This window comes from Hemibagrus wyckioides, linkage group LG07 (assembly GCF_019097595.1).
Source record: "Hemibagrus wyckioides isolate EC202008001 linkage group LG07, SWU_Hwy_1.0, whole genome shotgun sequence".
NCBI classification, from domain to species: Eukaryota; Metazoa; Chordata; class Actinopteri; order Siluriformes; family Bagridae; genus Hemibagrus; species Hemibagrus wyckioides.
Window position 1 is genome coordinate 2,831,094 of NC_080716.1, and position 22,341 is coordinate 2,853,434.

At 39.8% G+C, this 22,341-nt stretch overlaps 1 protein-coding gene across 2 annotated transcripts in view; it reads right to left on the bottom strand.

Moving 5' to 3' along the window:
• epha4b (eph receptor A4b) overlaps positions 1-22,341 on the bottom strand; it is a 97,842-nt gene that overhangs the window by 34,215 nt on the left and 41,286 nt on the right. For both annotated transcript variants that reach the window (XM_058395626.1, XM_058395627.1), the window contains exons 4-8: positions 18,930-19,085; positions 15,392-15,727; positions 11,214-11,326; positions 6,939-7,101; positions 4,643-4,751 (exon numbers count right to left, since the gene is read on the bottom strand). In XM_058395626.1, the coding sequence (XP_058251609.1) occupies positions 4,643-4,751; positions 6,939-7,101; positions 11,214-11,326; positions 15,392-15,727; positions 18,930-19,085 (877 nt within the window). The remainder of the gene's footprint in view (positions 1-4,642; positions 4,752-6,938; positions 7,102-11,213; positions 11,327-15,391; positions 15,728-18,929; positions 19,086-22,341) is intronic.

Sequence of the window (22,341 nt, forward strand, 5' to 3'; positions counted from 1 at the left end):
AGAAAAACGCATTTCAGAAAAGTTCCACATTGATTTGCATTTTAATGAGTGAAATAAGTATTTGATCCCCTATCAATCAGAAAGATTTCTGGCTCCCAGGTGTCTTTTATACAGGTAAGGAGCTGAGATTACAGTAGGAGCACTCTCGGAGGGTGTTCTTAATCTCAGCTCCTTAACTGTATGAAAGACACCTGTCCACAGGAGGAAGCAATCAATCAGATTCCAAACTCTCCATCATGGCCAAGACCAAAGAGCTGTCCATGGACAAGGGATGGTCAGGGACAAGATTGTAGACCTACACAAGGCTGGAATGAGCTACAAGACCATCGCCAAGCAGCTTGGTGAGAAGGTGACAACAGTTGGTGCGATTATTCCCAAATGGAAGAAACACAAAAGGACTGTCAATCTTCCTCGGTCTGGGGCTCCATGCAAGATCTCACCTCATGGAGTTTCAATGATCATGAGAACGGTGAGGAATCAGCCTAGAATTACACTGGAGGATTTTGTCAATGACCTCAAGGCAGCTGGGACCATAGTCACCAAGAAAACAATTGGTAACACACTACGCCGTGAAAGACTGAAATCCAGTAGCGCCCGCAAGGTCCCCCTGCTAAAGAAAGCACATGTACAGGCTCATCTGAAGTTTCCCAGTGAACATCTGAATGATTCAGAGGTCATGTGGTCAAATGAGACCAAAATCCAGCTCTTTGGCATCAACTCAACTCGCCATGTTTGGAGGAGGAGGAATGGTGCCTATGACTCCAAGAAGACCATCCCCACCATCAAACATGGAGGCAGAAACATTATGCTTTGGGGGTGTTTTTCTGCTAAGGGGACAGGACAACTGCACCGCATCAAAGGGACGATGGACAGAGCCATGTACCGTCAAATCTTGAGTGAGAACCTCCTTCCCTCAGCCAGGGCATTGAGCCAAGGGTTTGCCACCAAGTACAAAGTCATGTTTTGCAAAGGGGTCAAATACTTATTTCACTCAATAAAATGCAAATCAATGTATAACTTTTTTGAAATGTGTTTTTCTGGATTTTTTTGTTGTTATTCTGTCTCTCACTGTTCAGATAAACCTACCATTAAAATTACAGACTGATCATTTCTTTGTCAGTGGGCAAACGTACAAAATCAGCAGGGGATCAAATAATTTTTTCCCTCACTGCATATTATATATATATATATATATATATATATATATATATATATATATATATATATATATATATATATATATATATATATATATACACTATATTGCCAAAGGTATTCGCTCACCTGCCTTGACTCGCATATGAACTTAAGTGACATCCCATTCCTAATCCATAGGGTTCAATATGACGTCGGTCCACCCTTTGCAGCTATAACAGCTTCAACTCTTCTGGGAAGGCTGTCCACAAGGTTTAGGAGTGTGTTTATGGGAATTTTTGACCATTCTTCCAGAAGCGCATTTGTGAGGTCACACACTGATGTTGGACGAGAAGGCCTGGCTCTCAGTCTCCACTCTAATTCATCTCAAAGGTGTTCTATCAGGTTGAGGTCAGGACTCTGTGCAGGCCAGTCAAGTTCATCCACACCAGACTCTGTCATCCATGTCTTTATGGACCTTGCTTTGTGCACTGGTGCACAGTCATGTTGGAAGAGGAAGGGGCTAGCTCCAAACTGTTCCCACAAAGTTGGGAGCATGGAATTGTCCAAAATGTCTTGGTATGCTGAAGCATTCAGAGTTCCTTTCACTGGAACTAAGGGGCCAAGCCCAGCTCCTGAAAAACAACCCCACACCATAATCCCCCTCCACCAAACTTTACACTTGGCACAATGCAGTCAGACAAGTACCGTTCTCCTGGCAACCGCCAAACCCAGACTCGTCCATCAGATTGCCAGATGGAGAAGCGCGATTCGTCACTCCAGAGAACGCGTCTCCACTGCTCTAGAGTCCAGTGGCGGCGTGCTTTACACCACTGCATCCGACGCTTTGCATTGCACTTGGTGATGTATGGCTTGGATGCAGCTGCTCGGCCATGGAAACCCATTCCATGAAGCTCTCTGCGCACTGTTCTTGAGCTAATCTGAAGGCCACATGAAGTTTGGAGGTCTGTAGCGATTGACTCTGCAGAAAGTTGGCGACCTCTTCGCACTATGCGCCTCAGCATCCGCTGACCCCGCTCCGTCAGTTTACCTGGCCTACCACTTCGTGGCCGAGTTGCTGTCGTTCCCAAACACTTCCACGTTCTTATAATACAGCTGACAGTTGACTGTGGAATATTTAGGAGCGAGGAAATTTCACGACTGGATTTGTTGCACAGGTGGCATCCTATCACAGTTCCACGCTGGAATTCACTGAGCTCCTGAGAGCGACCCATTCTTTCACAAATGTTTGTAAAAACAGTCTGCATGCCTAGGTGCTTGATTTTATACACCTGTGGCCATGGAAGTGATTGGAACACCTGATTCTGATTATTTGGATGGGTGAGCGAATACTTTTGGCAATATAGTGTATATGTTTAATATACTGTGTGTGTGTGTGTTGAATATACAGTACATATATATACAGTGTCGAGTGTGTGTGCATTTTTGTGTGTATACGCGTGTATCAGTATATATGTTGAATATACTGTATATGTGTCATGGGTGTGCATGTGTGTGTTTTTGTGTATGTGTGTGTATATGTAGAATACACAGTGCACAGTGTGTGTGTGTTAAATACACTGTGTGTGTGCGTGTGTTTTTGTGTGTGTGTATATATGTTGAATATACAGTACAGTGTGTCGTGTGTGTGTTTTTATGTGTATGTTTTTGTGTGTGTATATATATATATATGTTAAATATACTGTGTGTGTGTGTATATATATGTTGAATATACATTACATGTGTCCAGTGTGTGTGCATTTATGTGTATGTGTGTATACGCATCTATGTGTCTGTATATATGTTGAATATACAGTATATGTGTCATGGGTGTGTGTGTGTGTATGTAGAATACACAGTGCACAGTGTGTGTGTGCACGTTTGAATATACAGTATATATGTCGTGTGTGCGTGTGTGTGTTTTTGTGTATGTGTGTGTATATGTAGAATACACAGTGTGTGTGTGTGTGCGTGCTTTTAACAACTGTGTTATATCTTGATCAAAAAAGCCCAGCTTGGAGTTTTAAAGGTTTCTCTTTATTCATATGTTAATAAGCCCAAGACAGGTAGTTAAACTGTGTTTGTCTGTCTGTCTGTCTCTCTCTCTCTCTCTCTCTCTGTGTGTGTGTGTGTGCATTTTGGGTCTGATTAGGTCCGGCCCCAGTCAATCCTTAAATAGAGCACTCAGTGTGATAGGCAATCACCTCGGATCAATGCTAACATTTTTAGAGACTTCAATAGGAGCTCAGTATTCAGAGAACGACTATTTAATTCAGTCAGAGCGGATTCCTGAGCAAACAACTTATTCATGGGTCCAGTGAGTGAGTCCTTCAGGCTTAGTCGTGTGTAAGCTAGTACATAGCACAAATATACCAAATCAAATATGCACAAATTTGTACTGTAGCTCATTAGGTTAATAATAATAATAATAATTAATTGATTAATTGGTCTCTTACTGCCAGGTTTATATGAACGCTCTTGTTCTAGTACATGATTCTTCCTACATTAACAAGCCTTGAGTAAATGAATTATTCATAAAAATACGTGTTATTGAAGTGTCAGTGGTAAAGCTAGAAGTTTCTTCTGTTTAATAAACTTCTCATTAAGAGGGAAAAAAAGAAGCTGGTGATGATGAAAAGATTGTTATCAGGCTCTAACTTGTTATGTGGACATGTTCAACTATGAATGAATCTAAAACTTCGAAGTGTTGTTCTGTAATAAATAAATAAACAAATAACTGTTATCGATATTTGGTCCATGCAGATATTGGAAAATAATCAAGGTTGTGGAAAGGTTCTACTCTATTCTCGTACAATATTACAGCTCACTGTGTTTTCTTCCACAGAATAGTATGGTATAAAATTACAGTGGAACCTTGGCATACGGATTTAATTCATTCTGGAGGCGAGTTCTTAAGGCGAACATTTGTACCACGATATAAATTTCCCTATATGAAATAATGTAAATGCAGATAATTCATTCCAGCCACCCAAAAATATTACCTATATTACCAATACGAAGAACTGACCCAAGCCACACATTCCATGTCATGGCTCATCACAGGAAGTCGTGCCACCAAGCTTGGGCTAAAAATAGAACAGACCACCCACACCACCAATCTGTCAACAAAAAACACCCAAAAAATCACCTAGCTTTTGAACGCAAGCCAAAGGCAACGTTGGTATCGTGGGTTGACTCTTTTGAAACAGCTTTTGCTGAATGAAAAAAAAAAAACATTGATTCGTACGCTGATGCAAATTTCTTGCAATATTTCAATTCTTAAGGCAGGGCATTCGTATTCCAAGGTCCCAATGTAATAGAATTATATAGTATAGTAAAGTATTATTAGAATAAATCCACTAGCTAGGTTCACAGAAACTTCACTTACTTTATTTACTTCCTTATATCACTTACAGTATTTTAACCTTAATATCATTAATGCATACCGAATTTTAGAGAAGCGCAACCACAAATGATTTCTTTAAGCTTTAGCTTAAAAGAATCCTACCTTCCGCTCACTACAAAGCAAGCGATGAGGAAGATTAGCAGCACCACGCCTCCTGCTATCGACACCGCCAAGATGGTGGACTGGTTGGGATCTCCGATAGCCAGCATATCTAGAGAGAAAGACAGATAAATTACTGCGATGTCCCTCACTGTCTGACGAGATACCGGATCTTTTAAAGATTCTGAAAATTAGAAAATGGCTATGTTACCGTTAAGCTGTAGGCTTTTTTTTTTTTTTGCTGTTTCCACCACTGTATGGATTTTTTTTTTCTTTCAGAGCCATTACTCAAAACGTATCCATCATTTATCAAGGCTGGGCTGCGCATGAGTAAGTGCCCCTCTCGGGGAAAATGAAATGAATATCCTTAGCGACATGAATTGATTTCAAATTACATTCGCGAACATTCAGCACTCAGAGAGCTGTGTGCTAGATATTAAGCCAGCGCAGGACAAGAGGACTAGGAAGGAAAGTGTCATTTATTGAAAATACCGAAAGAAAGAAAGAAAGACGTGTAGGTGGTCATTCAAGATTCATGCTTGGGTTGTTTATTTTGTGCTTAAATTCACTGAATATGTATTATAAAAAGCGAGCTCTTACTCTGCCAGAAATTATGAACAAAACCCACTTTACGTGTGCTATATCATCCCCCGAGACCAAAGAACAAAGGGATTTATGGCTTTTATTAATACATTGCAATGAGGCATGAGCTTAAGCACCTCATGTCTAATTATAAGAGTAATTAACGTGATGGATGCACAGTATTAGAAAAGTGACCTTGCACCAAGTCCTGCTGGGGCGTAACAGGGCTTCAATTAGTCAAACATGCGCTGCAGGTGCCAGGTACAACGGCCTAAAGATTTGTCGATGTGCGTGTCGATTGTTGCGAGCCGACAGGTTTGAGAAACAGAGCTTTCCTTGTCCTTTCAGGCATTAAAATGTACACACACTTCCTTTCTCTTGGGTAACAAAGGCAAAGAGGTAAGTAAGTCACACTCCACTTCACGGTATTAAAACCAAAACAAAGCGCTAAATCTCATAGCAGCTGCTCAATCAGACACACACACACATAAACAAACACACACACACACACACATACACACAGGAGGAGAAAGAAAGAAAACCTAGATGAAAGAAATGACCAACTTTTCCCCAGGAAAATTGCTAGAAATGAATGAAAGCAGGAGTAACTTAGCATTTCCAGTCAGTTAACACCAAACAAATAATGCTAAGTCTTTATCACTAGCTGCTATACATATAAATTGCACAGTATGGTCAATTTTCTCCTCAGGAAAAGTTACAGCTGCAAGGAATGAATTAAAGCTACGCAAAAGTCAGATAGCATTTCCAGTCAGTTAGCACCAAGAAGATTATGATAACTCTTCCTCACTAGCTTTTATTTATGTAAATTGTACAAATAATAATTTTTCTCCTCAGGAAACGCTACGGCTGCTAGCAGTGATTGAAAGCTAAGCAGGAGTTAGTTAGCATTTCAAGTCAGGCAGCAATTAAAAAAAAACTGTCACTAGCTTTTATTCAAGTAAATTGACCAAATGCTCAATTTTCTGCTCAGGAAAAGTTATAGTTGCTAGAGTAGGAGGCGTAAGTTAGCATTTCCAGTCAGTTAGCACCAAGAAAATAGTGTCAACTCTTTGTCACTAGCTTTTATTCATATAAATTACTCAAATGATCAATTATTTTCTCCTCAGGAAATTCTAGAGTTGCTAGGAGTGAATAAAACCTATTCATTCCAAGCAGAAGTAAGTTAGCATTTCCAGTCAGTTAGAAGCAATTCCAAGAAAATAATGCTAACTCGTTCTCAGTAGCTGTTATTCACGTAAATTGTAATGAATATTGTAATGTAAAATAATGAGGAAAGCCAGCTACAGTTGCTAGCAATAAATAAAAGCTAAGCCGGAGTCAGTTAGCAGCAATTCAAAAAAATGGCAGCAACGAAAATGCTAATCATTTGCTTGCTTATCTATTCTTCTTGACTGATGTTAGCCAAATTAAAAGGAAGGAGGAAGGACTTTTCTACAGTGATTTGAGATTTTTTTTTCATTTTAGAAGCAATGTTTTCACCTCAGCCAACTTTTCTGTGATATTTAGCTGTTCTTTGAAGATCTTGTTTGCTTAACGTCAGAGAAACAACAGGTTCTACCTTAAAAAATTCATCAGGAGCCATTAGAAAACAGCAGTAAAAGGGTTTTCCAGTAAAAGCATAATGACAGTAGCATTAAAGACACGATAAAGACAAAGAAGAGGTAAGACGACGAGAGACGAGAGACAGGCAAATTACCTTCCTGGCTGGTCTCCAGCTCGATCTCTCCGCTGTAGCTGCCGTAGCCTCCGTCAGTTCGAGCTCGAACCCTGAATATATACGTGGTTCCAGGTTTCAAGCCTTCAACAGTCATCATGTTAGATTTTGTCTTCAGCACCGTGTAGTTCTGATCCCGCTGGTTCTGAAAGGACCAAAAAGGACACAGAAGTCATGAGAAAAACTTTGCTATAAATTAGCATGATTAATCAGAATGATCAGGTATTCATTTTTAACATCTAGTGAGGGTTAGCTAGCATAGATTCATATTTTATCATATTTTTTATATTGACTGGTCAAACTGAACATTGGTATATTAAATAACAGTAGCATTTTAGGCTAAAGAAGACATGCTAATCAGAATTAGTTAGCATAAACAATGTTTTTTTTTTTATGTTATACTATAGTAACATTAGCGTTTCCTTAGGTAAACTTAGCATTCTAATGAATAGCCACTTATGAAGATTTGCGGGGGTAAAGATATTTTTTAATGTTTACCGCCCAAACAACCTTGAATAAATTTAGTAACATTAGCATTGTAGGCTAACCATGACCAGCAAACAACAATAACATGAGGAAAAGTTAGCACAGACTCATTTTTAAATGTTTTTTGGCTTTGGTAATGGTGAACAAAAAATCTGATGATGTTTAGTGACAAAAACTCCTTAGTAGTTATTGATTGAACTATTTTGATAAATTTAGTAACATGAGCTAGCAATTTTAGGCTAACAATGACAGAAAACAATTTGATAATTTTCTTGCATAATGTTTAATTGTCTGTGGTCATTTTCCTTTAGCATTTATGCTAACAATGAATAAACACTTGCTACAATTTGGTAATATTCTTATAGCATGAATTTTTTAAATGCTAACATTCTGGAATTGATTCCTGCACATATTAGCATTTTAAGAGAACACTGACTGAGGTGATCGCATTTTCATTATGCTAACGATCCCATGCTAAACTAGCGCCTTTCATTATCAGCATCATTAGCATTACAGGATACAGGATGTGGGATTTCTGAGGTGCTCTGTTAACACACACACACACAAAAAAAGTTCGAGTAGATCTTGTGATGGATTTAATAAAGGAACAGTCTCTGGATAATATTCCGGCTCTGAATTATTGAGTAGGTCGTGTTTAATAAATGGAAATGGCTGTAGTGAGAGAGAGGGGAAAAAAAAGAAGGGAAGTACTAAGAGTGTTACGAAGCAGAGAGCTCTTGTGTATCTTCATCAGATTCAAAATATTAGATCAGTTTCCCGTCACCAGTGTGTCGGATGTTCGTACTGAGTGGGTAGAATGTCAACATCTGGCACTCGAGATGATGTAGTGTGTGTCTGTGTGTGTGTATTTAACATGTTTGTTCAGAGTGTATAAGCTAAGCGCTAAGCATACAAAGCAAATGTCCACTGAGAAATCAAAATGGCACCGGCTGTCACTCAAGCTTCAGTCTAGCTGTACGTGCAGCCGATTCCATTTACTCCAACGGGGCATTCCGCCACCTAATGAACCCAGAACGAGCAAGTGTGTGTGTGTGTGTGTGTGTGTGTCACACCATCTGCCACAGACTCCTCTGTGCCAGACACCCATCTGCATATTCAATATAAACTCATAACCCATAATCACGCTTAATCCGGCGTCTGGGTCCGTCCTGCTCCTCGACACACTCGCGCTCCAACCGGTCGAGAAGGATGTACGCTAACCGAACTAGCGATGTTTAAACCTTTGCTTCACGCAGCACTTTAGTAAATGCTCAATTCTGATTGGTCGGAAGCGCTTCATTCATTTTCTATAACAGCTATTCAACAGTTTACTTAGTACAGTGGATGCTGCATGAAACAAACAAACAAACAAACAAACAAACCAAAACGTCTGTAATTGTTGAGAGTTTTCTTTATGGAAATGTTTGTTGGTGAGTTTTTGAAAGAAATCTCCAGTGACTGTTTTTTGTTAGTTTTGTTTTTAAAATGCAAGAAAATGCAAAAAAAAAGGTCATTCCACAATAAATAAATAAATAAATAAGTAAAGATGTTGTGCTGTTTATTCTCCTAAAAAGCAATTTATTTTTTAAAAAAATTAAATAAATATTTAAAATAGATTTAAGTTCAACTAAATCTAGACTAAACTTAGACATTTTACATTTTATATGCAATGTTTTTCTTTGAATAAAATATTTTAATAATGGATCAAGGTTGTGTGTTTGTATTAATTTATTTATTTTATTGTATTTATTATTACTTTTTTAATCACAATAATATTTAAAAAATATGTTTAAAACTAAATTTTCATACAGCAATTACATTATTTTTAAAAAATTATTTACTGTCATAATTTCTGTGAAATATTCTGCATATAACAAAACTTCTTTTTATTTGTTTATTATAGCACTCCAAACTAATAGAACAGGTTTATTACTAAACAGTTATTCCTGGTTAGGAAGAACCCATTTTTGCCGATTAGTGAGGGGTGATGTAAAGTGCTTTCATAAATATTAAAATGATTGCTTCTGCTTTTAATAATTGAGCGAATAAAAGTGCTTCCTGGCCTCAGACGTTTGGGAAGTGTAGCGCACGTTCTGTGTGTTAAGCCGAGGTTCATTCTGTTGTCCTGAGGCTTTGTGTCAGTGTCGGTGCTCATTAAAGTGAGAACGTTTTCACGCCACCCCACGGCTCCGCGACACCCTGCTGTCATTCTACGATCACACTATGGCTCTAAAAGCACTAAAAGCATGGTTTTGTATGTGGAAAGAAGTGTTAGAGCCCCGGGATAGGAAGGAGGAGTGGTAAAGAAAAACTTGGAAGATGAAGTGAAAAAGAGACAAGGAAATGACACAAAAGAAATGAGGAGCAAAGAGGCATGATGAGATGAGAAAATGAGCAGTCAGAAGATTTATGGATGGATGGATGGATGGCAGTTGAATGGGTGGATGGATGGTCTAAAGGATGGATGGATGGATTGATGGATGGAAGAATGGGTGGTTAGATGACAAGTACAGACAATTTAAGAGAAGAGAAGAAAACAGATGTGAAGAGAAGAGAAGAGAAGAGAAGAGAAGAGAAGAGAAGAGAAGAGAAGAGAAGAGAAGAAAATGAGAAAGGAAGAATACAAAAGAAGAGAAAAGAAGATGATATGTACAGAGAAGAGGAAAGGATAGGAAAGAAGAGAAGAGAAGAGAAGAGAAGAGAAGAGAAGAGAAGAGAAGAGAAGAGAAGAGAAGAGAGGAGAGGAGAGGAAAAGAAAGGAAAGGAAAGGAACGGAGAGGACAGGAAAGGTGAGAAGAGAAAATGAGGAAAGAGAAGAGAATGGGTGGATGGTCCACCCATCTTCTGGAGAGAAGAGAAGAGAAGAGAAGAGAAGAGAAGAGAAGAGAAGAGAAGAGAAGAGAAGAGAAGAGAAGAGAAGATGTACATAGAAGAGAAGAGAAGAGAAGAGAAGAGAAGAGAAGAGAAGAGAAGAGAAGAGAAGAGAAGATGTACATTGAAGGGAAGAGAAGAGAAGAGAAGAGAAGATGTACATTGAAGGGAAGAGAAGAGAAGAGAAGAGAAGAGAAGAGAAGAGAAGAGAAGAGAAGAGAAGAGAAGATGTACATTGAAGGGAAGAGAAGAGAAGAGAAGAGAAGAGAAGAGAAGAGAAGAGAAGAGAAGATGTACATTGAAGGGAAGAGAAGAGAAGAGAAGAGAAGAGAAGAGAAGAGAAGAGAAGATGTACATTGAAGGGAAGAGAAGAGAAGAGAAGAGAAGAGAAGAGAAGAGAAGAGAAGAGAAGATGTACATTGAAGGGAAGAGAAGAGAAGAGAAGAGAAGAGAAGAGAAGAGAAGATGTACATTGAAGGGAAGAGAAGAGAAGAGAAGATGTACATTGAAGGGAAGAGAAGAGAAGAGAAGAGAAGAGAAGAGAAGAGAAGAGAAGAGAAGAGAAGAGAAGATGTACATTGAAGGGAAGAGAAGAGAAGAGAAGAGAAGATGTACATTGAAGGGAAGAGAAGAGAAGAGAAGAGAAGAGAAGAGAAGAGAAGAGAAGAGAAGATGTACATTGAAGGGAAGAGAAGAGAAGAGAAGAGAAGAGAAGAGAAGAGAAGAGAAGAGAAGAGAAGATGTACATTGAAGGGAAGAGAAGAGAAGAGAAGATGTACATTGAAGGGAAGAGAAGAGAAGAGAAGATGTACATTGAAGGGAAGAGAAGAGAAGAGAAGAGAAGAGAAGAGAAGAGAAGATGTACATTGAAGGGAAGAGAAGAGAAGAGAAGAATATTACCTTCTCATAATAGATGACTTCATATTCGACGATGACTCCGTTGGGTCTGTCCGGTCCCTGCCATGCCAGAGTGATGCTATCTTTACTCTTCCTCTCTTTCAGAATCACACTCACTGATAGAGAGAGAAAGAAAGAGGGACAGACAGACAAAGAGAGCGAGAGAAAGACAGAGAAAGAGACAAAGAGTAATAGATTTTGTAATTGAAATTGATTGCAGACATTTCTTAATGAGAAATTACAGCAGAATAAACAGCACAGCATGGAGGTGTTGATGCATTCTGAAATTTTATCTAGAAATATTTAAACAAGCCATGTGTGTGTGTGTGTGTGTGTGTGTGTGTGAGAGAGAGAGAGAGAGAGAGATTATCATGTAGTTAAAGTGCTAAATAACTATTGTTTATTTGAAATCCCTTTCTTTTCAGATGTTTCCTTCAAAAGTAAAAATTTCTCTCGTTCTCTTACACACACACACACACACACACACAGCCTCAGGAAGGTGTTGTCCACACTCCAGCATGTAATTACACTCCTACGTTGGCACCTGACTGTTCCGGTCCAATAACACCTCTCTCTCTTCATTTCTCTCTCTCTCTCTCTCTCTCTCTCTATGTACTTAGATGCTTACAGCATACACATTTATCTAATTGTAACATATATAAAATAATCAAAAACCCATATTCGATTATTGTGTATATACATATATATACAGTATATATATGGTTAGACCCAATGGCCACGTTTCACTAAGTATTCAGAACGACTCATTGACTCGTTTTACCCTCAGCTAGAGTTTATCTCCTCCTCTTCTGCAGAATCCTTATGCATATTTATGACCCCGGTGTCCGTCACACACATTTATCTCCATCCATACTGATACAAAAGAATGACGATCCAAATGATGATGGAAAGACTGGGCATTACTCCAAGTCTGAAGTGCCAGTCACAATCAGCAGCACACTGAGCTTCTAGTTTCTACATTACCACAGAAATGTATCCAGTCAGCTGATGAGTCTAGAAGTGTCCCAATTCAAGGGCTTATGGGTCAGTGAGTCAGGTAGAGGGACCGATTTTTAATTTGGGTGAGCCTACTATGAAGGATTTCATACTAACATCCATCCATCCATCCATTCATACATCCTTCAGTTCATCTATTTAGCAACCATATGTTGATTCTGTTTCGTCCATCTAGCTATCCATTCATACTCTAGACCATTCATCTATTCATTATACCATCCATCCATCCATCCATTCATCGTTCAGACAATAATATATCTATCTATTCATCCATTCATTCATCTATCCATCCAGCAATCATTTCCTTCATCTATCTATCCTTCAGACCAGCTGTACAACAGACAATTTACAGTGAGGGAAAAAATTATTTGATTCCCTGCTGATTTTGTACGTTTGCCCACTGACAAAGAAATGATCAGTCTGTAATTTTAATGGTCGGTGTATTTGAACAGTGAGAGACAGAATAACAACAAAAAAATCCAGAAAAACACATTTCAGAAAAGTTCTACATTGATTTGCATTTTAATGAATGAAATAAGTATTTGACCCCCTATCAATCAGAAAGATTTCTGGCTCCCAGGTGTCTTTTATACAGGTAAGGAGCTGAGATTACAGTAGGAGCACTCTCGGAGGGTGTTCTTAATCTCAGCTCCTTAACTGTATGAAAGACACCTGTCCACAGAAGGAAGCAATCAATCTGATTCCAAACTCTCCATCATGGCCAAGACCAAAGAGCTGTCCATGGACGTCAGGGACAAGATTGTAGACCTACACAAGGCTGGAATGAGCTACAAGACCATCGCCAACAGCTTGGTGAGAAGGTGACAACAGTTGGTGCGATTATTCCCAAATGGAAGAAACACAAAAGGACTGTCAATCTTCCTCGGTCTGGGGCTCCATGCAAGATCTCACCTCATGGAGTTTCAATGATCATGAGAACGGTGAGGAATCAGCCCAGAATTACACTGGAGGATTTTGTCAATGACCTCAAGGCAGCTGGGACCATAGTCACCAAGAAAACAATTGGTAACACACTACGCCGTGAAAGACTGAAATCCAGTAGCGCCCGCAAGGTCCCCCTGCTAAAGAAAGCACATGTACAGGCTCATCTGAAGTTTCCCAGTGAACATCTGAATGATTCAGAGGTCATGTGGTCAAATGAGACCAAAATCCAGCTCTTTGGCATCAACTCAACTCGCCGTGTTTGGAGGAGAATGAATGGTGCCTATGACTCCAAGAAGACCATCCCCACCATGGAGGCAGAAACATTATGCTTTGGGGGTGTTTTTCTGCTAAGGGGACAGGACAACCGCACCGCATCAAAGGGACGATGGACGGAGCCATGTACCATCAAATCTTGAGTGAGAACATCCTTCCCTCAGCCAGGGCATTGTAAATGGGTCGTGGATGCAAAGAGGAGTGGGCCCAAATTCCTTGAGATGTGAGATGTGTGCAAACCTGATGGCTGACTGCAAGAAATGTCTGACGTCTGTGATTGCCAACAAGGGTTTGCCACCAAGTACTAAGTCATGTTTTGCAAAGGGGTCAAATACTTATTTCACTCAATAAAATGCAAATCAATGTATAACTTTTTTGAAATGTTCTGGATTTTTTTGTTGTTATTCTGTCTCTCACTGTTCAGATAAACCTACCTTTAAAATTACAGACTGATCATTTCTTTGTCAGTGGGCAAACGTACAAAATCAGCAGGGGATCAAATAATTTTTTCCCTCACTGTATCTATCTTTCCATTTGAACATTCATCCATCTATTTATCCATCCATCCATCCATCCATCCATCCATCCATCCATCCATCCATCCATCCATCCATCCATCTATCCTTCAATTCATACATTCAGCTACCATATGTCCATTTGTCCCTATTTCATCCATCTAGTGATCCATTCATACTCTAGACCACTCATCTGTTCATTATACCATTCATCCATCCATCCACCCATCCATCCATCCATACATTCATACATCATTCAAACAAACTATACAATAATATATCTATCTATCCATTCAACCATCCATACAGCAATCATTTCGTCTATCCATCCATCCTTCAGATCAACTATACAACAATTTATTTATCTTTTCATTTGACCATTCATCCATCCATTTATCTGTCCATCCATCCATCAGTTCATCTATTCAGCTACCATATGTCAATTTGTCCCTGTTTCTTCCATCTAGTAATCAATTCTTATTCTAGACTACTTATCCATTCATTATACCATCCATCCATCCATCCATCCATTCATTCATTAACCATATATCCAGTCATCCCTGTTTCATCCATCTAACTATCCATTCATACTCAATACCATTTATTCATTCATTATACCATCCATTTATCTGTCTGTCCATTTATCCATCTATCCATCTATTGTTCAGACAATAATATATCTATCCATTCAACCATTCATCCATCCATTTATCTGTCAATCCATCCATCCATCCATCCATCTTCAGGTTAATCAATTCAGCTGCTGTCTATCCATCAGTTTATATTTCACTTTGTTCATTTACCTGCCATATATCCATCCACCCATCTCTCCATCCATCTATCTTTCAGTTCATCCATTCAACTGGCATAAATATATCCAGCCATCTATTCTTGTAACCATGCATCCATCCATTCATCATTTTCTCCATTTAGCTGCAATTCCTATCTATCCATCCATCCATCTTCTAGTTAAACAGCTCAGTTGTCAAATGACAATCCATTCATCCAGCCAGCTCTTCTTTAGACTATCTATTTAACTTGACTACATAACCAGAGGATTTTCACACTTACTACTAGCATTATTACTAAAGCATGTAGAAGAATCTACAAGTGAATATAAATAAGACATTATAAATAGAGGAATGTGATGAATACAAGAGTTGTTGATCTTCATGCTTTGAGGTCGTGGTTAAGCCTCTAGCCTGTGGTTCAAATCTTTAAAGAGGCTCTAAGTACAACAAAAAGCTACAATAAAAGGCCCTTGAGCATGAGTGAGTGGATAGTCAGAGGTGGACGTTTCCCAATACACATCCATAAACCTATTACACAGCTTTCAGTGTTCTGCTGCTAAAGAAAATCATAACCTTGAACAAAAATTAGTATGTTTTGAAATGTGTTTGGACTCATTTCAAAATAAATAGCAGGTTGTACCTGTCTGGCCAGTGGTAATGTTGATGGTGAGCTGCTGTTTCGGACTCGGACTCAGATCAGAGACACCATTGATCGCCTCGATACTAAACACGTAGTCGGTGTTAGGAAGAAGGCCAGACACAAGCACTTTCATTGCATCGAGGCCAAACTGCCGTGGCGTGAAGTGAACGCCGCCTCCACACGGGCCGCACTTCCTGCCGTCTGGTGCACACTTCCTGCAGTGCACGTTATAGGCAAGGTCACTGCGCCCGCCGCTGTCTCTCGGAGGACGCCACTCCAGCACAACAGATGTATCATTTAGCGTGGAGATGCCATTTTCTGGAGCTGATGGAGGCCCTGAGGAAGAGACATAGTATGTGTGAGTGAATAGAAAAAAGAGAAAGCTACACAGACAAGCAGAAAAAAAGAAAAAGACAGAAGAAATACCATAAAAAGTTCAGATATCAGCACAGTGTGACCCACTGGCCTAATCAAAACGGCTCAGTATTGTTCATGAAGACTGAAAGCTGTCTCTTTTCATCTAGATTAAATAGAAAAACAGACATGATGGAGGAGAGGAAGAAAGAACTGGTGAAGGAGAAGGAGGGAGGGTTTAACTGGCCATGGTGATGACATTTTATCAGATCTACAGGCTAAGATAAATGAACAGAGCTCCCTGAAGACCTACAAATCATGCACACCACTTACATCGCCACACCTCTTACTGTGTGTGTGTGTGTGTATGCTCTCCTTCTGATAAATCTGACTTTTTTGCTTTTAATATTTTTATTTGTGTTACTCTCAATTATTTTCTTTTTCTGAGAAAATTTGAATTCTCAAATGTGTGATTGATTCACTTTTTCTGATTCATTTCTCCCCTGACTCTTTATTTGATTCTCAAACCTGTATGTGTATTTGAGTCTCTTCTTCTGATTCATTTGTTCTCCTCTGACTCATTATTTGATTCCCAAGAGTATGTGTGTGTGCATGTGTGTATGTGTGTGTGTTGCTGTATTTGATTCTGAAATGTGTGTATTTGAGTCCTGAATCATTAGCTCGTCTGACTCATTTCATCCACAATTTTGTGTGTGGCTGATTCTCGCCTACTGAATCATTTTTCTTTCTCTGATTCTCAATTTTATACTTGCTTGGCACTGTATGGTTTTGTGTGTATGTGTGTGTGTGTGTGTGAGTGTGTGTGTGAGTCTCCTCAGCTCTGCAGCAGGCATGCTGCGTGTATCAGCGTCCTTTTGTCTAGTGCATGTCACAAATGGGAGTGATTCGATTAGCACATTATTGTTGCTTCCTGGCACATGATTTCCATGTCTCAGCAAACACACACACACACACACTTTTTTCTCCCACTGCTGAATTCTTTGGATTATTGCATTAGAGCTCTTGGGCAAGTGATAACACCTATGCTCATGTGTGTGAGTGTTATAGCTGAAGGTCATTATGAACATGCATACACAAGTCAGTATGCGTGACTTGTATTATCAATGCAGTGGATCTGTTAATTGAGTTCCTCTACTGTTATGGAAGAATCAGAGATGACTAAAATGATTAAAATATTTGCATCATCCCATCTTGTTCATTTAATAAGTCAATCTCAAACACCCATTAATCCCTCCCCCCAAATACTAACTACCCCACCCCCACTGCCCTATTCCTACTACCAGTCAATAGAGTGATCTCATGAACTCTGTAAATGCCCTGAATAAGCATTATCAGGCAATGATGTAATAGTCACTTAGTAATAAGCTCTCAATGCATCTGTGAAAATTTTCTCCTCCAGCCATAGATCTGTTCATCCATACACCTGTTTTATTTTCATTTCATTCATCTATTTTACAGTATACCCATCCACCCATCCATCATTCAGTTCATCCATACAGCTACTAGATTTCTGTTCATCCATTCATCCATCCATCCATCCATCATGTTTCTATCATCTATCTATACATCCACCAAACCTTTATACCACCTATCAGTCCATCCATCCATCCATTCATCCATCATCTTTCAGTCATGCATCTATCCATACATCCAACCAACCTTTATACCACCTATCCATCCATCCATCCATCAACTATTTGTCCATTCCTGCATCTATGCCTTCATTCATTCACCCATCTTTAAACCATTCATCCATTCATTTATCCATCCATCTACTATTTGTCCATTCCTGCATCTATGCCTTCATTCATTCACCCATCTTTAAACCATCCATCCATTCATCCATCCATCCATCCATGCATCCATCCATCCATCCATCCATCCATCCATCCAGCCATCATCTTTCAGTTATGCATCTATCCATATATAAAACCAACCTTTATACGATCCATCCATCCATCCATCCATCCATCCATCCATCCATCAACTTTCAGTTATGCATCTATCCATATATCCATCCAACCTTTATACCACCTATCCATCCATCCATCCATCCATCCATCCATTATCTTTCAGTTATGCATCTATCCATATATCCAACCAACCTTTATACGATCCATCCATCCATCCATCCATCCATCCAGCCATCCATCAACTTTCAGTTATGCATCTATCCATATATCCATCCAACCTTTATACCACCTATCCATCCATCCATCCATATATCCATGCATTATCTCTCAGTTCATCCAAACAGTTACTTTGTGTCCATTTGTTCATTTTGCCTTTATACATTCACTCATTCTTTAGGCAATCTATCCATCCATCCATCATCTTTCAGTCATGCATCTATCTATACATCCACCCAATCTTTATACCACCCATCCATTCATCAATCCATTCATCCATCCATTCATCTATCCATCCATCCATCTTTATATACATTCCTTAGACCTCCCTGAGACCATTTACCCATCCATCCATCCATCCATCCATCCACCCTATTAGCTACTACATACCCATTCATGCATCATGAATTCATACTTCCACCCTTCCACCTATATATATATATATCGATTCTCCCAGTACAGCCCATCCTCAATTGACCACAACAGGACTGAGAGAGTGGACCCCCCCTCCCAAAGCCCTCTAGCAAACTGAGAGCTGAAAGCACATAAAAATATAAATAAGACTTCACTGACATCTTTATATTCTATTTGTAACTGGTATCCAATCATCTACCTTACAGTGCATGCAATCAACTACTACTCATCTCTCTATCTATCCATCCATCCAGCCATCCATCATCCAGTCTATGTCATTTCTATCCATCAGTCCTTCCAACCATCTTGATATATGGTCATCTAGGCACCTTCAATAAAATCCACTTCCCATCATTCCTTCCTGTGTCCATCATTCATGCCTGCTATTTATCTCTTTATCTATCTAACTAGAATAGGCAAATGTCTACATATGTGTACACTGAAATATTTATCTTGCTCACTTAGCCAGAGTTAAATCAAGTCCACCATTTCCTTTCACCATCCCTCCTTTTCCTCAACTTATAGATCCCTCTGGGGTTCTCTTCATCCTCAACATATCTATGTCCGCTTAGGTGCTTATTTTTTTCACACTGTCTACTAGTCCACATCCATCAACTTACTAGTGCAGGCCATAGATCGAGGGTCCATGTCAGCGCGATAATAGCCCTTCTCACATGTGCACTCAGATGCCTTCTCCTGCTGCGAGTAGCTGTGTGGAGGACACTTGGTGCAGTAGGCGTCTTTGGCCGAAGCCTTGTAGGTACCTGGTCTGCAAGCTGCAATGAAAAGAAACAGACAACAGCCCAAAGGTTAGTGACACATTGGAAGCTTTCACCCATTCATCCATTCATTTTCTGTACTCCTTATTCTACATAGTATCATGGGAAACCTGAAGACTATCCCAGGGTTCCTGCGGCACAAAGCCTAGACAGGGTACCAACCCATCACAGGCTTATGATCAAATTCATGGTCCTTTTTACTGAACAACCATTCATCCAGCCGTCATTCAGTTCATCCATACAGCTACTAGATGTCCATTCATACGTCTGCATTTATATGTCCACCAATCATTTAAATCATCTGTCCATCCATACATCCATCCATCCACCCACAATCTTTAGTCGTGCATCTATCTATTCATACTTCTACTTTAGACCACCCATCCATCCATCCATCCATATATACATTCCTTTGATCATCCATCCATCTATCTTTATATACATTCCTTAGACCATCCATCCATCCATCCATCCATAAGACCACCATGCTCAAGATTCTCCTGGACCAAGACATCCCTGAGTCTTGCTTCTCCATTTTCAGCAATTTAAATGATACATAGCTTCCTTTTATGACTACAAGTACAAAAATTGATCCAGAAAAACAGTTTCCAAAAACTGTTCCTTCTGTTCTCTGTCTTGTTTTCTTTACTCCTTTGCCCCTGAGCCTTCTTGGATGGCCCAATTTCTCCAATCCTCTAAGGAGCCTTGTTCGGCTACACTCTTTTTTTTTTTCCCACACCACTCACGAACGGGAAGCAGAAAGAAAAGAGGAGTACTCGGAAAAGGGTGTTAGCCTGGCACTAGCTGGTATAAAACAGAAATATTCTCATGTATGTAAATTCCAGTGTGGGAAAGGGGGGGCAAGACCGAATGCTAATGAACCGTGAGGGCAAATTTATTTGATTGCTTTGCTGCTAGGTTCAGAGGCAGAGAAGGTGTGTGTGTAGGATACGGGTAGTGTGTCATGGGGTAGGGCTGTAAATTCATGATGCAGTTAAAGCATGAACATGCCAGGAGAGCAAATTAGACTATCTTGGCGAGGTCAAGTCGCAAAACGCAATTCAACTGATGGATCAATGGGATGATGAATTTTCCCTCGTCTTGATTGCGTGTGCGGGCGCTGAAGGTCATGGATTTAATCAAGGCCTGCACTCATAAATTCACACGCACACACACACACACACACACACACACATGTACATGCCACTCTTTTTCTTCTCCTCCTTTTCCCACACCCACACGTCTATGTTCTCATACCATTATTACAAACAACGCACATTGAAAATGCCATCTTAGAATTCAATTACAAGTCGACCGCATGGGTTCGCTCAAGAGGAAATTAATTAACTAATAAGAGCTGGGATTGTGTGGGAACCGACGCAATAAAAAAAAACGGTTAATTAACCGAGTCTGGCTTCTCGAGAAGTACCCACCGGACAAAGAACGTCATAATACGAAGTCAGCTAATGGCAAAGAATTTGACAACTTGCTAATGCCAAGCCAGATGTAGATATTGGGATTTATCCAGCTTTTATTTGTCTCTGCATAAAAGTGAAGAGCCTTCATGTGCAGCATGTCTGTGTTCGGTGCTTGCAGAACTGAACTGCTCACCATAGTCTGAGCTGAAGTGTGTACACTAAAACATGATCTGTTGACACAAACATCTTTTTGCCACAACAGCACAAGATGACCCACCCCCTACTTGACAGCCTCGTTTCTATCTCTTCTAACAATCTCATCCATGCTCTGATTTGCATGGCGCCAATCAATGAATGAATTGTGAGTTGTTACCGTAGTAACTCGTTCATCATATATATCCTGAATTTAGAAGATTAGCAGAGCATTTAATGAAGTTTAGAGTGGAGACATTGTTCTTGTTGGATGGTGGGATAAGTGGGCACTGTGCCCTTGTTTCTAGCCAAATTTGGCCCCTGATTGGGGATTTCCTGGCTCTTCCTGCCTGGCACTGATCCACGGTCTGTCCACACACACACACACACACACACACTCTTGAGAATCTATTAAATCTCCAATGATCTCAAGCGCAAAGCACCAAGCAGCAAAACACTTCAGCTGTGTACTCCCGAGCCACATAAATGACTGAAAATGGCATCGACAACAGAGAAAACCGTGGTTAGAACATATCTATCCCTTTAAATGTACAGTTAATTTTATTTCCTTAATTTTTCTCTTGTAGGAAGGAGAAATTCGGGTCTGTGTATCCTCAAACAGGCACTGGAAAGTGCTGTGGATGAAATTTTCAATCGGGCCCATGAGAGGACCTCAATTTTGGCGGTACACCATGTACAAGTGTGTGTGTGTGTGTATATGTGTTGGATTGCCTCAGGGACTATTAGCATCCCCTGGGGAAACAAACTCTGAACATCTTATACAAAGCTAAAACAAATCCTGTCCTCTAAGTGCTGAAGCAAAATAAACTCAATGCAACTTTTTTTTTTTAGCCAGGAGGCTCAATTTTTTTATTTTATTTTTTTTTGCTGCTGCAAAGTGCATACAAGGAGAAAACATCAGGGAATGAATTGTGCACGTTTCACTCCTTTCTGCCGATTAGCATTTTTTGAAAAGAAGACATCTGCGCCCCCTCCTCGGGACTGAATAAGCACTTACTCAGGTAGTGAATCATGGAAAAGCTCCATCTCCGATGGCTTCGGGAGGCCCCGCGATATTAAAAATTCATACCGCTCTCTGAATTCGGTTCTTTTTGTTTATGCCAATCGATAGCTTTTAGATACGATGCTGTGTAGCGTGCTCGGATCAATACGATCCACTGACAACACGCTGCTATTTGCCATGTGAGTCGATCCCGGATTCAATCCCCAGCTTCATTCTGCCCGATTATGTTACCCGTATTTAATAAACGTGTCTTCTTTTTCTTTTTATTTTGAGAGTTTGCAGGCTGTACAACAATGAACCGTTTACAAATCTTTACACCTGAATTAATTAGCTGTGGCGTGAAGAAAGCGGCAGAGACGTCGCACCTCATTATCCAATCAGTCAATCTTTTCCTGACAATTACCACCTTTTCGTCCTCAGAACAAACAACTTCGGGTGACAAGAAAATTATTCCGGCGCTAAGTAAACAGACATGACCTGTGTTTTGAAAATAAATAAATAAATAAATAAATACCGTACAGTCAGTCTCGCTCCAACATCGATAATGTGCCACGATTAATGGGTAAATGTGTTCTCTAACTTCACAGCCCGCCTCAGGTAAAGCTAATGCGCTAATTAG